This window comes from Oncorhynchus clarkii, chromosome 21 (assembly GCF_045791955.1).
Source record: "Oncorhynchus clarkii lewisi isolate Uvic-CL-2024 chromosome 21, UVic_Ocla_1.0, whole genome shotgun sequence".
Taxonomy (NCBI): domain Eukaryota; kingdom Metazoa; phylum Chordata; class Actinopteri; order Salmoniformes; family Salmonidae; genus Oncorhynchus; species Oncorhynchus clarkii.
Window position 1 is genome coordinate 6,887,711 of NC_092167.1, and position 20,957 is coordinate 6,908,667.

At 46.1% G+C, this 20,957-nt stretch overlaps 1 protein-coding gene across 1 annotated transcript in view; it reads left to right on the forward strand.

The window, feature by feature from the left end:
- The window catches only part of LOC139378428 (staphylococcal nuclease domain-containing protein 1), a gene marked incomplete at its 5' end in the record, with an annotated part of 274,769 nt that overhangs the window by 228,100 nt on the left and 25,712 nt on the right, over positions 1-20,957 (forward strand). Inside the window, 2 exon segments of the mRNA XM_071120595.1 lie at positions 10,113-10,226; positions 18,052-18,255. Of these exon segments, the coding sequence (XP_070976696.1) occupies positions 10,113-10,226; positions 18,052-18,255 (318 nt within the window).

Consider the following 20,957-nt stretch of genomic DNA (forward strand, 5'->3'; position numbering starts at 1 on the left):
GTGGTAGGCAGAGGCAGGCGCGTAAACATTCATTCAAACAGCACTCTCGTGCGTTTTGCCAGCAGCTCTTCGTTGTGCGTCAAGCATTGCGCTGTTTATGACTTCAAGCCTATCAACTCCCGAGATGAGGCTGGTGTAACCGAAGTGAAATGGCTGGCTAGTTAGCGCGCTACTCACTCTGAGCCTTGGGGTGGTTGTTTCCCTTGCTCTGCATGGATAAAGCTGCTTTGATGTGGTGGCTGTTGTCGTTGTGTTGCTGGTTCAGGCCCAGGGAGGAGCGAGGAGAGGGACGGAAGCTATACTGTTACACTGGCAATACTAAAGTGACTATAAGAACATCCAATAGTCAACGGTTAATGAAATACAAATAGTATAGAGGGAAATAGTCCTATAATTCCTATAATAACTACAACCTAAAACTTCTTACCTGGGAATATTGAAGACTCATGTTAAAAGGAACCACCAGCTTTCATATGTTCTCATGTTGTGAGCAAGGAACTTAAACGTTAGCTTTTTTACATGGCACATATTGCACTTTTACTTTCTTCTCCAACACTTTGTTTTTGCAATATTTCAACCAAATTGAACATGTTTCATTATTTGCTTGAGGCTAAATTGGTTGTATTGATGTATTATATTAAGTTAAAATAAGTGTTAATTCAGTATTGTTGTAATTGTCATTATTACAAATACATAAAAATTAAAAAATAAAACAACTTCTGATTAATCGGCATCGGCTTTTTTGGTCCTCCAATAATCGGTACCGGTATTGGCGTTGAAAAATAATAATCGGTCGACTTCTACTCTCTACGTGTGCGCCTGCCTGTGTGTGTGTCCCTGTTCATGTGTGTGTGTGTCCCTGTTCATGTGTGTCCCTGTTCATGTGTGTCCCTGTTCATGTGTGTCCCTGTTCATGTGTGTCCCTGTTCATGTGTGTCCCTGTTCATGTGTGTCCCTGTTCATGTGTGTCCCTGTTCATGTGTGTCCCTGTTCATGTGTGTCCCTGTTCATGTGTGTCCCTGTTCATGTGTGTCCCTGTTCTATGTGTGTCCCTGTTCTGTGTGTGTTTGTGTCCCCGTTCGTGTGTGTGTGTGTCCGTTCGTGTGTGTGTGTGTGTCCGTTCGTGTGTTTGTGTGTCCGTTCGTGTGTGTGTGTCCGTTCGTGTCTGTGTCCGTTCTTGTGTGTGTGTGTGTGTCCGTTCATGTGTGTGTGTGTGTGTGTGTGTGTGTGTGTGTGTGTGTGTGTGTGTGTGTCCGTTCATGTGTGTGTGTGTGTGTGTCCACATGCATTTGGAGCTGACTTCAGCTCGACAACGACAAGTGTAGTGGTAAGTAGCCATCATTAAAGAACTATCACTTGTCCTTTGAAGGATGCTCCTATGTCTCTCCTCTGGCTCAGATGATGCTCTATCAGGTTAGCATCGAGCACCAGCATCGAGCACCAGCCTAGTTAATGGCCAACTGTGGCCAACTCTGTGGCTGAATGCCATTCACAGGAATCACTTTCCCAGAATCAAAATAACTTTAGTTGTACAGCGCCATCAAGCAGGACATCAATCATGTCCTATGTAGTTGAGGCTTTGTTGTTTCTGTCTTCAGAGCACCATATTCCCAGTAATATAATCCCTATCTGAGCTGTTAGTCTGGGAAATGGCTCTGCAGGCCTTTTCTCTCTTTCTATATTCTCTGGATGACGAAAGCGCTGCATATGTGTGTGTGTGTGTGTACACATCTCTGCACATCTGTGATGTACCACCGCCACAAAGTGGCCCATCCAGCCGACCCTCCCCCCATGGGAGATTACCCATGGTGCAGTGCGGTGCTTTTGTGTGCGTCGGGCCGGTGACCTCATAGCGGGCGCCCAGGGCTGAGTATGGCAGACGCGATGTGTCCTGTCATGTTGCTGAAAGTGTGATTCTCTCTGAGCTGGCTGGGAGCCCCCACAAGAACTGGGAAGCTGCTGCTATGGAGGGCTCTCTACCTCTCTTTCTATATCTCTCTTCATCTGTTTTTAATCTCTCTGGCTCTCCTCTCTCTTGTCTGTCCCTCTAGCCTCTCTATCGCTTTCTCTACCTCTATCGCTTTCTCTACCTCTTTATCGCTTTCTCTACCTCTCTATCGCTTTCTCTACCTCTATCGCTTTCTCTTCCTCTCTATCGCTTTCTCTACCTCTCTCTCATCACTTTCTCTACCTCTATCGCTTTCTCTACCTCTCTCTCTATCGCTTTCTCTACCTCTCTATCGCTTTTTCTACCTCTATCGCTTTCTCTACCTCTCTCTCTATCGCTTTCTCTACCTCTCTATCGCTTTCTCTACCTCTCTCTCTATCGCGTTCTCTTCCTCTCTATCGCTTTCTCTACCTCTCTATCGCTTTCTCTACCTCTCTATCGCTTTCTCTACCTCTTTCTCTATCGCTTTCTCTACCTCTATCGCTTTCTCTACCTCTATCGCTTTCTCTTCCTCTCTATCGCTTTCTCTTCCTCTCTATCGCTTTCTCTACCTCTCTATCGCTTTCTCTACCTCTATCGCTTTCTCTACCTCTATCGCTTTCTCTACCTCTCTATCGCTTTCTCTACCTCTATCGCTTTCTCTTCCTCTCTATCGCTTTCTCTACCTCTCTCTCATCACTTTCTCTACCTCTATCACTTTCTCTACCTCTCTATCGCTTTCTCTACCTCAGGGGTGTCAAAGTCAAATGGACGGAGGGCCAAATAAAAAAATCAGCTACAAGACGAGGGCCGGACTGTTCGAATGTTCATTGAAAAATTTTTAAATGACGCATATAGTCTAGTGAACCTAATTGAACCTACTGAAAACCTAACAAATATATTACAATATGATCAGATAAATAAAGCAATATTTTCTTATGGCTCTGTCAGTAATCTTTAATTTTCAACAGACACAAAAGACAAATTTCCTTTATATAAATATCCCCATAACATGAACATTAAATGAAAGAAACCGGTATTCAAGGCACCATCAGTAGACTATATTTTCTATTTTAGCAAAAGTGGGCTAAATTTACTTCAAAGAAAAAACAATAATAGCAATTTTCTATCATCCACTCAACTGAAATATTTTTAAAATATAATTGGATTGAAATACAAAAAAATAAAGTGCAAAAATCTATTATCTCCTCACGAAGCTATCGCTTTCTCTACCGCTATCGCTTTCTCTACCACCTCTTCATACAAATCATGCCCCGTAGTTGTGCCATGCATAGGACGTCTATCGCTTTCTCTTCTCTCCACAGCCAAGGAATATGCAATAAAATCTTTTCCCTTTTTCACAAGCTGCTCTTTTAGATTGATGGACTCTACTCTCTCGGCAATGGTGTTTCTGCTCAGACTCACATTTAAAAAGAGTTGCCTTTTTTCTGGGCATCGCTTTCTCTACCTCTCTCTCTATCGCTTTCTCTACCTCTCTATCGCTTTCTCTACCTCTCTCTCTGCCGGCTTGCTGCGGGCCGGTTCTAATAATAAATCAAGATCATCCCAGGGGCCGTAAAAAACCTTCTTGCGGGCCGGATGTGGCCCGCGGGCCTTGATCGCTTTCTCTACCTCTCTCTCTCTCTCTCTATCGCTTTCTCTACCTCTCTCTCTATCGCTTTCTCTACCTCTCTATCGCTTTCTCTATCGCTTTCTCTACCTCTCTCTCTATCGCTTTCTCTACCTCTATCGCTTTCTCTACCTCTCTCTCTATCGCTTTCTCTACCTCTCTCTCTATCGCTTTCTCTACCTCTCTCTCTATCGCTTTCTCTACCTCTCTCTCTATCGCTTTCTCTACCTCTCTATCGCTTTCTCTACCTCTCTCTCTATCGTGTTCTCTTCCTCTCTATCGCTTTCTCTACCTCTCTATCGCTTTCTCTACCTCTTTCTCTATCGCTTTCTCTACCTCTCTATCGCTTTCTCTACCTCTATCGCTTTCTCTACCTCTATCGCTTTCTCTTCCTCTCTATCGCTTTCTCTTCCTCTCTATCGCTTTCTCTTCCTCTCTATCGCTTTCTCTACCTCTCTATCGCTTTCTCTACCTCTATCGCTTTCTCTACCTCTCTATCGCTTTCTCTACCTCTCTATCGCTTTCTCTACCTCTCTCTCTATCGCTTTCTCTACCTCTCTCTCTATCGCTTTCTCTACCTCTCTCTATCGCTTTCTCTACCTCTATCGCTTTCTCTACCTCTTTATCGCTTTCTCTACCTCTCTCTCTATCGCTTTCTCTACCTCTATCGCTTTCTCTACCTCTATCGCTTTCTCTTCCTCTCTATCGCTTTCTCTACCTCTCTCTCTATCGCTTTCTCTACCTCTATCGCTTTCTCTACCTCTATCGCTTTCTCTACCTCGCTATCGCTTTCTCTACCTCTATCGCTTTCTCTACCTCTATCGCTTTCTCTACCTCTATCGCTTTCTCTTCCTCTCTTTCGCTTTCTCTTCCTCTCTATTGCTTTCTCTACCTCTCTATCGCTTTCTCTACCTCTCTATCGCATTCTCTTCCTCCATTTCTTTCCTCTCTCTTGTCTGTCTCATTTTGCTCAATCTCCTTTTATATAATTCCCTATTTCTCGTTCTCACATTTTCATGTTTTCTCCATCTTTCTCACTCAGTTATTATTCTCGTCTAGCTTTTTACATCAATAATATTCTATTATAATATCAAACTTCAGATCTTCAACATGTCTTTCCATCCTAATCAAATCGTCCGGCCTAAATTACTGCCCAGTCATTTGCATATAACCATAGAACACATCGTATTTGGTCATAATTTCCACATTTACTGTGCTATCAAAACTATATGACTTAAATAAATCTCCCATTTTTCCTGTCATTAATATTATGTCTTCTTTCCTCTGTGTGGGCAGTCCAAACATTCACCTATTAAACCATGGGTCATTAAGGCTTAAACATGTCCTCTACTCTCCAAAGGTGTCCCATATTAATTACACAGGCCCACACTGTTTGTGTGTGTGTCTGCCTCAAGGGGCATCACGTCCACCTACCTCACTCCAAAGTCACGTTTCTACTACCGACTCATTCTGTGACCTAAATCCTGTGTGTGTGTGTGTGTGTGTGTGTGTGTGTGTGTGTGTGTGTGTGTGGTGAGAAAGAGAAACAGAGAGGTCATTCCCTCAAGGTCTTCCCTCTCCTCTCTCTTACTGTACTCTCCCCTCTCTTACTGTACTCTCCCCTCTCTCTCTCTCCCTCTGTCCCAGCCTCCCTCTGTCCCAGCCTTCCTCTGAGTTTTCCATTGTACTCTGTGTCCCAGCCTTCCTCTGTCCCAGCCTTCCTCTTAGTTTTCCATGGTACTCTGTGTCCCAGCCTTCCTCTGAGTTTTCCATCATACTCTGTGTCCCAGCCTTCATCTGTCCCAGCCTTCCTCTGTCCCAGGCTTCCTCTGAGTTTTCCATGGTACTCTGTGTCCCAGCCTTCCTCTGAGTTTTCCATGGTACTCTGTGTCCCAGCCTTCCTCTGAGTTTTCCATCATACTCTGTGTCCCAGCCTTCCTCTGTTTTCCATCATACTCTGTGTCCTTCCTTCCTCTGTCCCAGCCTTCCTCTTAGTTTTCCATGGTACTCTGTGTCCCAGCCTTCCTCTGAGTTTTCCATCATACTCTGTGTCCCAGCCTTCCTCTGTCCCAGGCTTCCTCTGAGTTTTCCATGGTACTCTGTGTCCCAGCCTTCCTCTGAGTTTTCCATGGTACTCTGTGTCCCAGCCTTCCTCTGAGTTTTCCATGGTACTCTGTGTCCCAGCCTTCCTCTGAGTTTTCCATGGTACTCTGTGATCCAGCCTTCCTCTGAGTTTTCCATGGTACTCTGTGATCCAGCCTTCCTCTGAGTTTTCCATGGTACTCTGTGTCCCAGCCTTCCTCTGAGTTTTCCATGGTACTCTGTGTCCCACCCAGCCTTCCTCTGAGTTTTCCATGATACTCTGTGTCCCAGCCTTCCTCTGAGTTTTCCATGGTACTCTGTGTCCCAGCCTTCCTCTGAGTTTTCCATGGTACTCTGTGTCCCAGCCTTCCTCTGAGTTTTCCATGGTACTCTGTGTCCCAGCCTTCCTCTGAGTTTTCCATGGTACTCTGTGTCCCAGCCTTCCTCTGAGTTTTCCATCATACTCTGTGTCCCAGCCTTCCTCTGTCCCAGCCTTCCTCTGTCCCAGCCTTCCTCTGAGTTTTCCATGGTACTCTGTGATCCAGCCTTCCTCTGAGTTTTCCATGGTACTCTGTGTCCCACCCAGCCTTCCTCTGAGTTTTCCATGGGACTCTGTGTCCCAGCCTTCCTCTTAGTTTTCCATGGTACTCTGTGTCCCAGCCTTCCTCTGAGTTTTCCATGGTACTCTGTGATCCAGCCTTCCTCTGAGTTTTCCATGGTACTCTGTGTCCCACCCAGCCTTCCTCTGAGTTTTCCATGGGACTCTGTGTCCCAGCCTTCCTCTGAGTTTTCCATCATACTCTGTGTCCCAGCCTTCCTCTGTCCCAGCCTTCCTCTGTCCCAGCCTTCCTCTGAGTTTTCCATGGTACTCTGTGATCCAGCCTTCCTCTGAGTTTTCCATGGTACTCTGTGTCCCACCCAGCCTTCCTTTGAGTTTTCCATGGGACTCTGTGTCCCAGCCTTCCTCTTAGCCTTCCTGTGTCCCAGCCTTCCTCTGAGTTTTCCATGGTACTCTGTGATCCAGCCTTCCTCTGAGTTTTCCATGGTACTCTGTGTCCCAGCCTTCCTCTGAATTTTCCATGGTACTCTGTGATCCAGCCTTCCTCGGAGTTGTCCATGGTACTCTGTGTCCCAGCCTTCCTCTGAGTTTTCCATGGTACTCTGTGTCCCAGCCTTCCTCTGAGTTTTCCATGGTACTCTGTGTCCCAGCCTTCCTCTGAGTTTTCCATGGTACTCTGTGTCCCAGCCTTCCTCTGAGTTTTCCATCATACTCTGTGTCCCAGCCTTCCTCTGTCCCAGCCTTCCTCTGTCCCAGCCTTCCTCTGAGTTTTCCATGGTACTCTGTGTCCCAGCCTTCCTCTGAGTTTTCCATGGTACTCTGTGATCCAGCCTTCCTCTGAGTTTTCCATGGTCTGTGTCCCAGCCTTCTGTGTCCCCCAGCCTTCCTCTGAATTTTCCATGGTACTCTGTGATCCAGCCTTCCTCTGAGTTTTCCATGGTACTCTGTGTCCCAGCCTTCCTCTGAGTTTTCCATGGTACTCTGTGTCCCAGCCTTCCTCTGAGTTTTCCATGGTACTCTGTGATCCAGCCTTCCTCTGAGTTTTCCATGGTACTCTGTGTCCCAGCCTTCCTCTGAGTTTTCCATGGTACTCTGTGTCCCAGCCTTCCTCTGAGTTTTCCATGGTACTCTGTGTCCCAGCCTTCCTCTGAGTTTTCCATGGTACTCTGTGTCCCAGCCTTCCTCTGAGTTTTCCATGGTACTCTGTGTCCCAGCCTTCCTCTGAGTTTTCCATCATACTCTGTGTCCCAGCCTTCCTCTGTCCCAGCCTTCCTCTGTCCCAGCCTTCCTCTGAGTTTTCCATGGTACTCTGTGATCCAGCCTTCCTCTGAGTTTTCCATGGTAGTCTGTGTCCCACCCAGCCTTCCTCTGAGTTTTCCATGGGACTCTGTGTCCCAGCCTTCCTCTGAGTTTTCCATGGTACTCTGTGTCCCAGCCTTCCTCTGAATTTTCCATGGTACTCTGTGATCCAGCCTTCCTCTGAGTTGTCCATGGTACTCTGTGTCCCAGCCTTCCTCTGAGTTTTCCATGGTACTCTGTGTCCCAGCCTTCCTCTGAGTTTTCCATGGTACTCTGTGATCCAGCCTTCCTCTGAGTTGTCCATGGTACTCTGTGTCCCAGCCTTCCTCTGAGTTTTCCATGGTACTCTGTGTCCCCGCCTTCCTCTGAGTTTTCCATGGTACTCTGTGTCCCAGCCTTCCTCTGAGTTTTCCATGGTACTCTGTGATCCAGCCTTCCTCTGAGTTTTCCATGGTACTCTGTGTCCCAGCCTTCCTCTGAGTTTTCCATGGTACTCTGTGATCCAGCCTTCCTCTGAGTTGTCCATGGTACTCTGTGTCCCAGCCTTCCTCTGAGTTTTCCATGGGGCTCTGTGTCCCTCTGTGCCTGGAACATGCACCTTTTAACCAACATTCCAATTGAAACTAAATGAAAAGGAATGGATCGAGGTGGGGTTCTACAATCTTTTGGTCTACAGTTGTTTTGTGGCTGCGTCATCTTGGTTTTTGGAGCAAAATGACAAAAGTAGACTGACTGCCTAAGTGTCTTGACACTGCTGTTATCAGATAGGAGGTTTGTGGAAGTTTGTGTTGACACTGCTGTTGTCGTCAGATAGGAAGTTTGTGGTTATCTCTAGCTATTATATCAGGGCTCTGCTGAGCAGAGAGAGGATCGTGAGTTAGCCCTCTAAGTCGGTGCACATTTAGTTTTTTGCCCAAGCACTACACAGCTGATTCAGATAACCTTCTTATCATCATGCTGGGATCATTTGAAACAACTGTGTAGTGCTAGGGCAAAAACCACAACGTATTCCCAGGGGGCCCCCAGGACCCAGTTTGAGAACCCCTGGTCTAAGAGACTTCAGTTAAACTGTCTCTCCCTTTCTCCATCTCTTTCTCAATAACCCTCCATATCTCTCTCTCTCTCTCTCTTTGTTGATATCCCTCCATATCTCTCTCTCTCTCTCTTTCTCTCTCTTTGTTGATATCTCTCCATATCTCTCTCTCTCTTTGTTGACATCCCTCCATATCTCTCTCTCTCTCTTTGTTGATATCTCTCCATATCTCTCTCTCTCTCTGTTGATATCCCTCCATATCTCTCTCCTCTTTCAGACCCAGTCTTTGAATATTTGGGCTTACAGCAATGGTCTATGTAGTAGTTAAGTGAGGTATTTGTTTTGTGGATGAAAGAAGCTCTAATTGAGGTGAAAGTGTTTCTGTGTTGCGCTCTTTGATTCTGTTGAGGATGCATCCACATCAAGCTCTGCATGGTGCAATAAAGGCCTGTTAAAACCTGCCTCTCGCTCTCTCTCGCTCTCGCTCTCTCTCTTGCGCTCTCTCTCGCGCTCTCTCTCGCGCTCTCTCTCGCGCTCTCTCTCGCGCTCTCTCTGTCTCTCTGTCTCTCTCTCGCTCTCTCGCTCTCTGCCTCTCTCTCGCTCTGCCTCTCTCTCGCTCTCTCTCTGCCTCTCTCTCGCTCTCTCTCTGCCTCTCTCACTCTCTGCCTCTCTCACTCTCTGCCTCTCTCTCTCTCTGCCTCTCTCTCTCTCTGCCTCTCTCTCTCTCTGCCTCTCTCTCTCTCACGCTCTCTCTCTCACTCTCTCTCTCACTCTCTCTCTCGCTCTCTCTCTCGCCCTCTCTCGCTCTCTCTCTCTCTGCCTCGCTCTCTCTACCTCTCTCTCTCTCTGCCTCTCTCTCTCTCTGCCTCTCTCTCTGCCTCTCTCTCTGCCTCTCTCTCTGCCTCTCTCTCTCTCTCTCTCTGCCTCTCTCTCGCTCTCTCTCTCTCTCTCTCTCTCGCTCTCTCTCGCTCTCTCTCGCTCTCTCTCGCTCTCTCGCTCGCTCTCTCTCGCTCTCTCTCGCTCGCTCTCTCTCGCTCTCTCTCGCTCGCTCTCTCTCGCTCTCTCTTGCTCTCTCTCGCTCGCTCTCTCTCGCTCTCTCTCGCGCTCTCTCTGCCTCGCGCTCTCTCTGCCTCGCGCTCTCTCGCTCTCTCTGCCTCGCGCTCTCTCGCTCTCTCTGCCTCTCTCTCTCTCTCTCTCTCTCTCTCTGCCTCTCTCTCTCTCTCTCTCTGCCTCTCTCTCTCTCTCTCTGCCTCTCTCTCTCTCTCTCTGCCTCTCTGCCTCTCTCTCTCTCTCTCTGCCTCTCTCTCTCTCTCTCTGCCTCTCTCTCTCTCTCTCTCTGCCTCTCTCTCTCTCTCTCTGCCTCTCTCTCTCTCTCTCTCTCTGCCTCTCTGCCTCTCTCTCTCTCTGCCTCTCTGCCTCTCTCTCCTCTCTCTCTCTCTCTCCTCTCTCTCTCTCTCTCTGACTCTCTCTCTCTCTCTCTGCCTCTCTCTCTCTCTCTCTCTCTCTCTCTCTCTCTCTCTCTCTCTCTCTCTCTCTCTCTGCCTCTCTCTCTCTGCCTCTCTCTACTTCTCTACCTCCACAGAGGGAGATAGTGCCATCCACGCGCCTGGCTGTCATTCCCCCAGCCTTCAGCACTCGGACCCTGGCTGCACAAGCCACTGAGTACACCTTCGCCTACATCCAGGTCCCACAAGACGTAAGTTTTGTACACACAGACACATACATACAGTGGCTTGCGAAAGTATTCACCCCCCTCTGCATTTTTCCTATAATCTCTAACCGGCACAGCCAGAAGAGGACTGGCCACCCCACATAGCCTGGTTCCTCTCTAGGTTTCTTCCTAGGTTTTGGCCTTTCAAGGGAGTTTTTCCTAGCCACCGTGCTTCTACACTTACATTGCTTGCTGTTTGGGGTTTTAGGCTGGGTATCTGTACAGCACTTTGAGATAAATACATTTGATTTGATTTGAAAAAATAAATTTGATTTGATTTTTTGGGAGGTTTGTATCATTTGATTTACACAGCATGCCTACCACTTGAAGATGCAAAATATTTTGTATTATGAAACAAACAAGAAATATGACCCCAAAAAATAACGTGCATAACTATCCCCCCCCTCCAAAGGCAATACTTTGTAGAGCCACCTTTTGCAGAAATTACAGCTGCAAGTCTCTTATGTGTCTATAAGTTTGCACATCTAGCCACTGGGATTTTTGCCCATTCTTCAAGGCAAAACTGCTCCAGCTCCTTCAAGCTGAATGGGTTCTGCTGGTGTACAGCAATCTTTAAGTCATACCACAGACTCTCAATTGGATTGAGGTCTGGGCTTTGACTAGGCCATTCCAAGACATTTAAATGTTTCCCCTTAAACCACTCGAGTGTTGCTTTAGCACTATGCTTAGGGTCATTGTCCTGCTAGAAGGTGAACCTCCGTCCCAGTCTCAAATCTCTGGAAGACTGAAACAGGTTTCCCTCAAGAATTTCCCTGTATTTAGTGCCATCCAGCATTCCTTCAGTTCTGACCAGTTTCCCAGTCCCTGCCGATGAAAAACATCCCCACAACATGATGCTGCCACCACCACTGTGGGGATGGTGTTCTTGGGGTGATGAGGTGTTGGGTTTGCGCCAGAAATTGCGTTTTCCTTGATGGTCAAAAAGCAACATTTTAGTCTCATCTGACCAGAATACCTTCTTCCATATGTTTGGGGAGTCTCCCACATGCCTTTTGGTGAACACCAAGCGTGTTTGCATATTTTCTTCTTTAAGCAATGACCTTTTTCTGGCCACTCTTCCGTAAAGCCCAGCTCTGTGGAGTGTACGGCTTAAAGTGGTCCTAAGGAGAGATACTCCAATCTCCGCTGTAGAGATGGCAGCTCCTTCAGGGTTATCGTTGGTCTCTTTGTTGCCTCTCTGATTAATGCCCTCCTTGCCTGGTCCATGTGTTTTGGTGGGCGGCCCTCTCTTGGCAGGTTTGTTGTGGTCCCATATTCTTAATAATGGATTTAATGGTGCTCTGTGGGATGTTCAAAGTTTCAGATATTTTTTTATAACCTAACCCTGATTTGTACTTCTCCACAACTTTGTCCCTGACCTGTTTGGAGAGCTTCTTGGTCTTCATGGTGCCGCTTGCTTGGTGGTGCCCCTTGCTTGGTGGTGTTGCAGACTCTGGGGCCTTTCAGAACAGGTGTATATATATATAGATATATATATATATATATAGACCTGTATATATATATACTTTATTTGACTAATTATGTGCCTTCTGAAGGTAATTGGTTGCACCAGATCTTATTTAGGGGCTTCATAGCGAAGGGTTGAATACATATGCACACACCACTTTTCCTTATTTTTTCTTGTATAATGTTTTGAAACAAGTCATTTTTTTAATTTCACTTCACCAATTTGGACTATTTTGTGTATGTCCATTACATGAAATTCAAATACAAATCTATTTAAATTACAGGTTGTAATGCAACATAACAGGAAAAATGCCAAGGGGGATGAATACTTTTGCAAGGCACTGTACATATACATACACACATACATACATATATTAATTGTGTGTGTGTGTGTGTGTGTGTGTGTGTGTGTGTGTATACACAACATTAGGAACACCTTCCTAATATTGAGTTGCACCACCTTTTGCCCTCAGAAAATACTCAATTCATGGGGGCATGGACTCTACAGGGTGTCAAAAGCGTTCCACAGGGATGCTGGCCCATGTTGACTCCAATGCTTCCCAAAGTTGTGTCAAGTTGGCTTGATGTCCTTTGTGTGGTAAAACATAATTTTTACACACGGGAAACTGTTGAGCGTGGAAAAAAACAGCAGAGTTGCAGTTCTTGACACAAACATAGGTGCGCCTGGCACCAACCATACCGTATTCGTAGGCACTTAAATCTTTTGTCTTGCCCATTCACCCTCTGAATGGCACACATACACAATTCATGTCTCGAGGCCTAAAATCCATCTTTAACCTGTCTCCTCCCCGTCATCTACATTGATTGAAGTGGATTTAACAGGTGACATCAATAAGGGATCATAGCTTTCACCTGGATTCACCTGGTCAGTCTATGTCATGGAAAGAGCAGGTGTTCTTAATGTTTTTTATACACTGGGTGGTTCGAGCCCTGAATGCTGATTTGGCTGACAACCGTATTATGTCAGACCGTATACCACGGTATGACAAAACATTTATTTTTGCAGCTCTAATTATGCTGGTAACCAGTTTATAATAGCAATAAGGCACCTTAGAGTCTGTAATATATGGCCAATATACAACGGCTAAGTTCTGTATCCAGGCGTTGCGTCGTGCCTAAGAACAGCCCTTAGCCGTGCTTTATTAGCCATACAGTGGGGCAAAAAAGTATTTAGTCAGCCACCAATTGTGCAAGTTCTCCCACTTAAAAAGATGAGAGAGGCCTGTAATTTTATTTATTAAAATTATGGTGGAAATTAACTATTTGGTCACCTACAAACAAGCAATATTTCTGGCTCTCACAGACCTATAACTTCTTCTTTAAGAGGCTCCTCTGTCCTCCACTCGTTACCTGTATTAATGGCACCTGTTTGAACTTGTTATCAGTATAAAAGACACCTGTCCACAACCTCAAACAGTCACACTCCAAACTCCACTATGGCCAAGACCAAAGAGCTGTCATAGGACACCAGAAACAAAATTGTAGACCTGCACCAGGCTGGGAAGACTGAATCTGATATAGGTAATCAGCTTGGTTTGAAGAAATCAACTGTGGGAGCAATTATTAGGAAATGGAAGACATACAAGACCACTGATAATCTACCTCGATCTGGGGCTCCACGCAAGATCTCACCCCGGGGGGTCAAAATGATCACAAGAACGGTGAGCAAAAATCCCAGAACCACACGGGGGGACCTAATGAATGACCTGCAGAGAACTGGGACCAAAGTAACAAAGTCTACCATCAGTAACACACTACGCCGCCAGGGACTCAAATCCTGCAGTGCCAGACGTGTCCCCCTGCTTAAGCCAGTACATGTCCAGGCCCATCTGAAGTTTGCTAGAGAGCATTTGGATGATCCAGAAGAAGATTGGGAGAATGTCATATGGTCAGATGAAACCAAAATATAACTTTTTGGTAAAAACAAAGAATGCTGAGTTGCATCCAAAGAACACCATACCTACTGTGAAGCATGGGGGTGGAAACATCATGCTTTGGGGCTGTTTTTCTGCAAAGGGACCAGGACGACTGATCTGTGTAAAGGAAAGAATGAATGGGGCCATGTATCGTGAGATTTTGAGTGAAAACCTCCTTCCATCAGCAAGGGCATTGAAGATGAAACGTGGCTGGGTCTTTCAGCATGACAATGATCCCAAACACACCGCCCGGGCAACGAAGGAGTGGCTTCGTAAGAAGCATTTCAAGGTCCTGGAGTGGCCTAGCCAGTCTCCAGATCTCAACCCCATAGAAAATCTTTGGAGGGAGTTGAAAGTCCGTGTTGCCCAGCAACAGCCCCAAAACATCACTGCTCTAGAGGAGATCTGCATGGAGGAATGGGCCAAAATACCAGCAACAGTGTGTGAAAACCTTGTGAAGACTTACAGAAAACGTTTGACCTCTGTCATTGGCAACAAAGGGTATATAACAAAGTATTGAGGTAAACTTTTGTTATTGACCAAATACTGATTTTCCACCATAATTTGCAAATAAATTCATTAAAAATCCTACAATGTGATTTTCTGGATTTTCTTTTCTCATTTTGCCTGTCATAGTTGAAGTGTACATATGATGAAAATTACAGGCCTCTCTGATCTTTTTAAGTGGGAGAACTTGCACAATTGGTGGTTGACTAAATACTTTTTTGCCCCACTGTATACCACACCCCCTCGGGCCTTATGGCTTAAGTATGAGCAGTGTATATATACAGTGTATGTACATACTGTACAGTCTATATATATATATATATATATATATATATATATATATATATATATATATATATATATATATATACACACGCACACACTAATAACCGGGCAGAGTGTGTTTGAGAGCCCTAGTATTTAATCACTCTATGTCTGTACTTGTGTGTCTGAATCAACACTCTGTGTTTTTACTATGTCAAGCACTCTGAAGTGCTTTAGTGTTATAGCAGTGATGTAACTCTGTTAAAACCCTGGATTTCTCAGAAGCCCGTAATGATCTGAGTGGGGATCACATAGCTAAGATCAAAACACATGGTTTGTCTGAGTGGGGATCACAAAGCTAAGATCAAAACACATGGTTTGTCTGAGTGGGGATCACATAGCTAAGATCAAAACACATGGTTTGTCTGAGTGGGGACCACATAGCTAAGATCAAAACATATGGTTTGTCTGAGTGGAGATCACATAGCTAAGATCAAAACACACGGTTTGTCTAAGTGGGGACCACGTAGCTAAGATCAAAACACATGGTTTGTCTGAGTGGGGACCACATAGCTAAGATCAAAACCATGGTTTGTCTGAGTGGGGACCACATAGCTAAGATCAAAACACATGGTTTGTCTGAGTGGGGACCACATAGCTAAGATCAAAACACATGGTTTGTCTGAGTGGGGATCACATAGCTAAGATCAAAACACATGGTTTGTCTGAGTGGGGATCACATAGCTAAGATCAAAACACATGGTTTGTTCTGAACTGAAACGGTGTGTTTTTACATCTGTCTAAGCTTAGTGTGTGTCCTAGCCTAGGATGTCTATTTTTGTGATTCTGTTCGTGTCTGTGTGTGTGTGTGCATGCGTGCACGTCCTTTTGTGTGTGTGTCTGTCCATGCGTGTGTTTGTAATGTGTGTGTCCTTACCCAATATGTATATTTGTTTATTTTCGAGTGTGTGTCTGGGTTCAAGGTGTGTGTGCTGTCCCCTCTCCACTGAGTCAGTGTGAAGCTGCAGCAGGGTGATGTGGGCCATCTGTCCACCCAGGCCTCAGCCTCACCACTCTCTACAGCTGACACAGCTCTCTACCTCTCTTTACCTCGCTCTCCCCCCTTATCTCTCTCCACCTTTGTCTTTCTACCGCTCTTTCATTTGATCTGTCTCTTTCACCATTTCCCTTTATCTACCTTCCTCTTTCTGGCTCTTTTATTTCTCTCTCTCTGTCTCTCTGTGCCTCTGTTGGCTCTTGTTTGGTTCCTGTTTTCTTTATTCAATTCAAGGGGCTTTATTGGAATGGGAAAATATGTTTACAATGCCAAAGCAAATGTTTTCTTTATCTCAGGGGTTCTTACCCTCTTCTTTATGTCCTCTCTCTCTCTCAGCTAATATGTCTCTCCTCTCTTCTGTTCCTACATCTCTGGTCAGATCTCTCTCTCTCTCTCAGCTAATATGTCTCTCCTCTCTTCTGTTCCTACATCTCTGGTCAGATCTCGCTCTCAGCTAATATTTCTCTCCTCTCTTCTGTTCTTACCCGCTTCTTTATATCCTCTCTCTCTCTCAGCTAATATGTCTCTCCTCTCTTCTGTTCCTACATCTCTGGTCAGATCTCTCTCTCTCTCTCAGCTAATATTTCTCTCCTCTCTTCTGTTCCTACATCTCTGGTCAGATCTCTCTCTCTCTCTCTCAGCTAATATTTCTCTCCTCTCTTCTGTTCCTACATCTCTGGTCAGATCTCTCTCTCTCTCTCAGGTAATATTTCTCTCCTCTCTTCTGTTCCTACATCTCTGGTCAGATCTCTCTCTCTCTCTCAGCTAATATTTCTCTCCTCTCTTCTGTTCCTACATCTCTGGTCAGATCTCTCTCTCTCTCTCAGCTAACATTTCTCTCCTCTCTTCTGTTCCTACATCTCTGGTCAGATCTCTCTCTCTCTCAGCTAATATTTCTCTCCTCTCTTCTGTTCCTACATCTCTGGTCAGATCTCTCTCTCTCTCTCTCAGCTAATATTTCTCTCCTCTCTTCTGTTCCTACATCTCTGGTCAGATCTCTCTCTCTCTCTCAGCTAACATTTCTCTCCTCTCTTCTGTTCCTACATCTCTGGTCAGATCTCTCTCTCTCTCTCTCAGCTAATATTTCTCTCCTCTCTTCTGTTCCTACATCTCTGGTCAGATCTCTCTCTCTCTCAGCTAATATTTCTCTCCTCTCTTCTGTTCCTACATCTCTGGTCAGATCTCTCTCTCTCTCTCAGCTAATATTTCTCTCCTCTCTTCTGTTCCTACATCTCTGGTCAGATCTCTCTCTCTCTCTCAGCTAATATTTCTCTCCTCTCTTCTGTTCCTACATCTCTGGTCAGATCTCTCTCTCTCTCAATCTCTCTTGCTCTCTCTCTCCCTCTCAATCTCTCTTAATCTCCCTCTCAATCTCTCCTGCTCTCTCTTACTCTCTCAATCTCTCCTTCTCAATCTATCTTGCTCTCCCTCTCTCTCGCTTTCTCTCTCCATCTCAATCTCTTGCTCTCTCTCTCTTGCTCTCTCCCTCTCTCTCGCTTTCTCTCTCCCTCTCAATCTCTCTTGCTCTTTCCCTCTCCCTCTCAATCTCTCTTGCTCTCTTCCTCTCCCTCTCAATCTCTCTTGCTCTGTTTTTTTCCTCTACCCTCTCTCCCTCTCTCTCTGGGCCTGTTACTAGTGGTGACAGCGTTTCTCCCCAGATGTCCTCTCTGCCCTGCCACCTGGAGTAGAGAGGGTGCTGCCTGGTCTCTCACTCACCTGCTGTGACTCAAACTGGCCAGTGGCCACACAGACAGAAACACACACACACTGTCAGTCAGTCATTCACTTAGACACATATTCATATTAATACATGTATATACGTTAACATATATAATACATTCTCCTCTGTTAGCATATATAGTTGAATGCATAGTTATGACCATCCACACACTGGTCCATTTCAGGCGCATGCTAGTACTAACCTTGTTACAGTGTCCTGTCCCACTCAGCAGAAGGCCCCGTTAGTGTCCTGTCCCACTCAGCAGAAGGCCCCGTTAGTGTCCTGTCCCACTCAGCAGAAGGCCCTCATTCATATTGCATATCCCCACCCTGTCCCCTTGGCTCTCTCTCCTCCTCTCTCTTTCTCCCTCCATCCGTCTCTCTCACCACCTCTCTCGCCCTGAGCTCCCCCGCGGAGTGTGAGACAAGCTGACCACAGGAAGAAGAAGAAACCAAAAGCCCCTCAGTTTTCCCCCTTGAACACTCAGCATCCCTCTCCACACATACACACACAGAGACACACACCACATTCACACCCCAAGGGCAGCTCGCTCGGGGTTGCCATGGAGACAGGACCAGGGCAAGGAGGAAGGAGAGCAAGCGAGAGGGACAGAGCAATGATGAATGGGGGATGTTGGGGTGTATTCAATTGATCCCTGTTTTTTAAAGCCATGGCTGGGCGTGTCTTATTGCTCCTCAATACTCCTAATTGGCTTCCTTGTCTCGCTCTCTGAGCACAATATGAGTCCCTTTTATTAGAGGACTAAAGATTTCAGGATAAACTGTTCCGGTTCAACAGCCTCCAGCAGGGTGACCTAACCCCTTGACCTCCCCTCTCCTCCTCTTCCACCCCCGTTAGGAGGATGCGCGTGCTGACGTGGTGGACAGCCTGGTGCGGGACATCCAGAACACCCAGTGTCTCCTCAACGTGGAGCACAGCGGCGTCACCTGCCCCCATGTCACACTGCAGTTCGCCGACTCCAAGGACGACGTGGGCCTCAGCCTGGTCAAGGAGGGCATGGTCATGGTGGACGTGCGGAAAGAGAAGCACCTGCAGAAAATGGTAGGAAAATGGCCGCCTCGGCGGAATTCGAAGAGTGAAATGAAAGTTATGTTTACCTTAAGTTTTCAGTTTTTTTATGACTTTGTCAGGGCACTATGGCCAAAACAGATGTGTTTTATGTACCAGTGCTAGCATTGGGCCAAATGAATTGGCGTTAGAGTTGAGAAAAGGTTACGCTGACATGTGCCAGACGTTTTCAGGTCATAGTGACTTTGTCAGGGCCAAAACATGATACTGGGTGACAGTGTATGTGACTGGCTGGCTGTGACGGGTCTAGTCTATTTCAACAAGGCTGTTAGCCTCACGCTACCATGCTAACAGGTCAGTGTTTTTGTTATGAATAAGTGCTAGCATGTGGCTAAATGCTGACGTGTTTAGTAATCCAAAATGAAGACCGATCTGAAGCGATGCATCTCTCCACTTCTCTCGGTACGTCTAGCGCTCAGCAGGACAGGCCCCTCTGACGGCGGCCATTTTGTAATGTCATGAAGTGCAGCTCGTTTGCCTTCCCTCATTATGCTAATTCAGCTGGCAGACTCAAAGCCTCTCTGTAAATGAAAGATAAAGGCACAAAACTGAAATATTTATTCCTGGCGCAATTACCGCTCCTACATGCCCCGACATTACTCCACTCTGTCATTTAGGTACAAATTGGCACACACAAAGACACAGAAATGGGCTCACCGGTCAGAACACAAACACTCATAAACATATGAATGCACACCCACACAGAATGTTAGACGTACTCACCCTTGTTTCCCTAAACCACCACTAAAGTTTTACAGCCCATTGAAAGACACTTAGTCAGCCCACGTCAGTCAATAAGTAACTGTATAGTGTGTATTTGTGGCCAGGGAGCTCACCTCTTTGGGCCACTGAGACTGTAAACAGTATTGTGTTGAAACGACCCACTGGAACAGAGTCAGTGATTAAATCCAGCTGTCCACTGAAACAGGCTGATAGAGCCATGCAGTCTGAACCCTGCTGTCCACTGAAACAGGCTGATAGAGCCATGCAGTCTGAACCCTGCTGTCCACTGAAACAGGCTGATAGAGCCATGCAGTCTGAACCCTGCTGTCCACTGAAACAGGCTGATAGAGCCATGCAGTCTGAACCCTGCTGTCCACTGAAACAGGCTGATAGAGCCATGCAGTCTGAACCCTGCTGTCCACTGAAACAGGCTGATAGAGCCATGCAGTCTGAACCCTGCTGTCCACTGAAACAGGCTAATAGAGCCATGCAGTCTGAACCCTGCTGTCCACTGAAACAGGCTAATAGAGCCATGCAGTCTGAACCCTGCTGTCCACTGAAACAGGCTAATAGAGCCATGCAGTCTGAACCCTGCTGTCCACTGAAACAGGCTGATAGAGCCATGCAGTCTGAACCCTGCTGTCCACTGAAACAGGCTGATAGAGCCATGCAGTCTGAACCCTGCTGTCCACTGAAACAGGCTAATAGAGCCATGCAGTCTGAACCCTGCTGTCCACTGAAACAGGCTGATAGAGCCATGCAGTCTGTCAGGCCTGTTTGTCTTATGCTGGTCCCCTGTCCCCTGTGCTGCTCCCTCTGAAACGATGCAGCCTGTTCAGACTGAGATGTGAAGGCTCTGGGCGCATCTCTTTCATTGATATAGTCTAAAGTGGTATAGTTTTAATAGTCTAAAAGAAGGGAGGGGGGCTAGACAGGTGAAAGCACCCTGAAGGCCTTCTACCTTATCACTTTAAAGTCCCCCTGGCAAACAAAGCTCCTCTGTCAGCTAAAGACTGACCACTAACTGAGCTCAGCTTCCATTTCCTCAAATGGCCTTTATTTTGAAATGCTTAGTGGTGAAACTCCCACGTCCGTTTGTGATATTACAACAACAAACACAGTTTTTTCCCACCTGACATCATTGTATTCCTGATGAAAAATTGATGTTCTCAGGCACTGGTCTTGTTTCATAGAGGAGAGCAGGATTTGTTAGATTTATTTGAAGGGAAACTCTGTTTGTTTTGTGGATATGCCCTGTAGCAAATGGACAACACACTTAAGCATTGTCCTTGCAATAAAGATAGACAATATAAGTATAATCATAAATGTATTTCCCTGCTGCTATTATTGTTGGAGAGAAAAAGAGGGAGGTCGATAGAGAGAGGAGAGAACGACAGAGAATGGGGGATGGATAAATAGAGAGGGATAGATAGAGAGAGAGGGGAAAATAATGGAGAGAGTGAGGGGGATAGAGAGAGGAGAGAACAACAGAGAATGTGGGATGGATAAATAGAGAGAGAGGAGAAAATTGAGAGAGTGAGGGGGATAGATACAGAGAGAGAAGAGAAAATGGAGAGAGTGAGGGGGATAGAGAGTGGAGAGAACAACAGAGAATGGGGGATGGACAAATAGAGAGAGGGATAGAGGGGAAAATAATGGAGAGAGTGAGGGATAGAGAGAGGAGAGAATGACAGAGAGTGGGGGATGGATAAATAGAGAGGAGAAAATGGAGAGTGAGGGGGATAGATATAGAGAGAGGAGAAAATGGAGAGAGTGAGGGGGATAGATATAGAGAGAGAGGAGAAAATGGAGAGTGAGGGGGATAGATATAGAGAGAGAAGAGAAAATGGAGAGAGTGAGGGGGATAGATATAGAGAGAGAGGAGAAAATGGCGAGAGTGGGGGGGATAGATATAGAGAGAGAGGAGAAAATCGAGAGAGCGGGGGGATAGA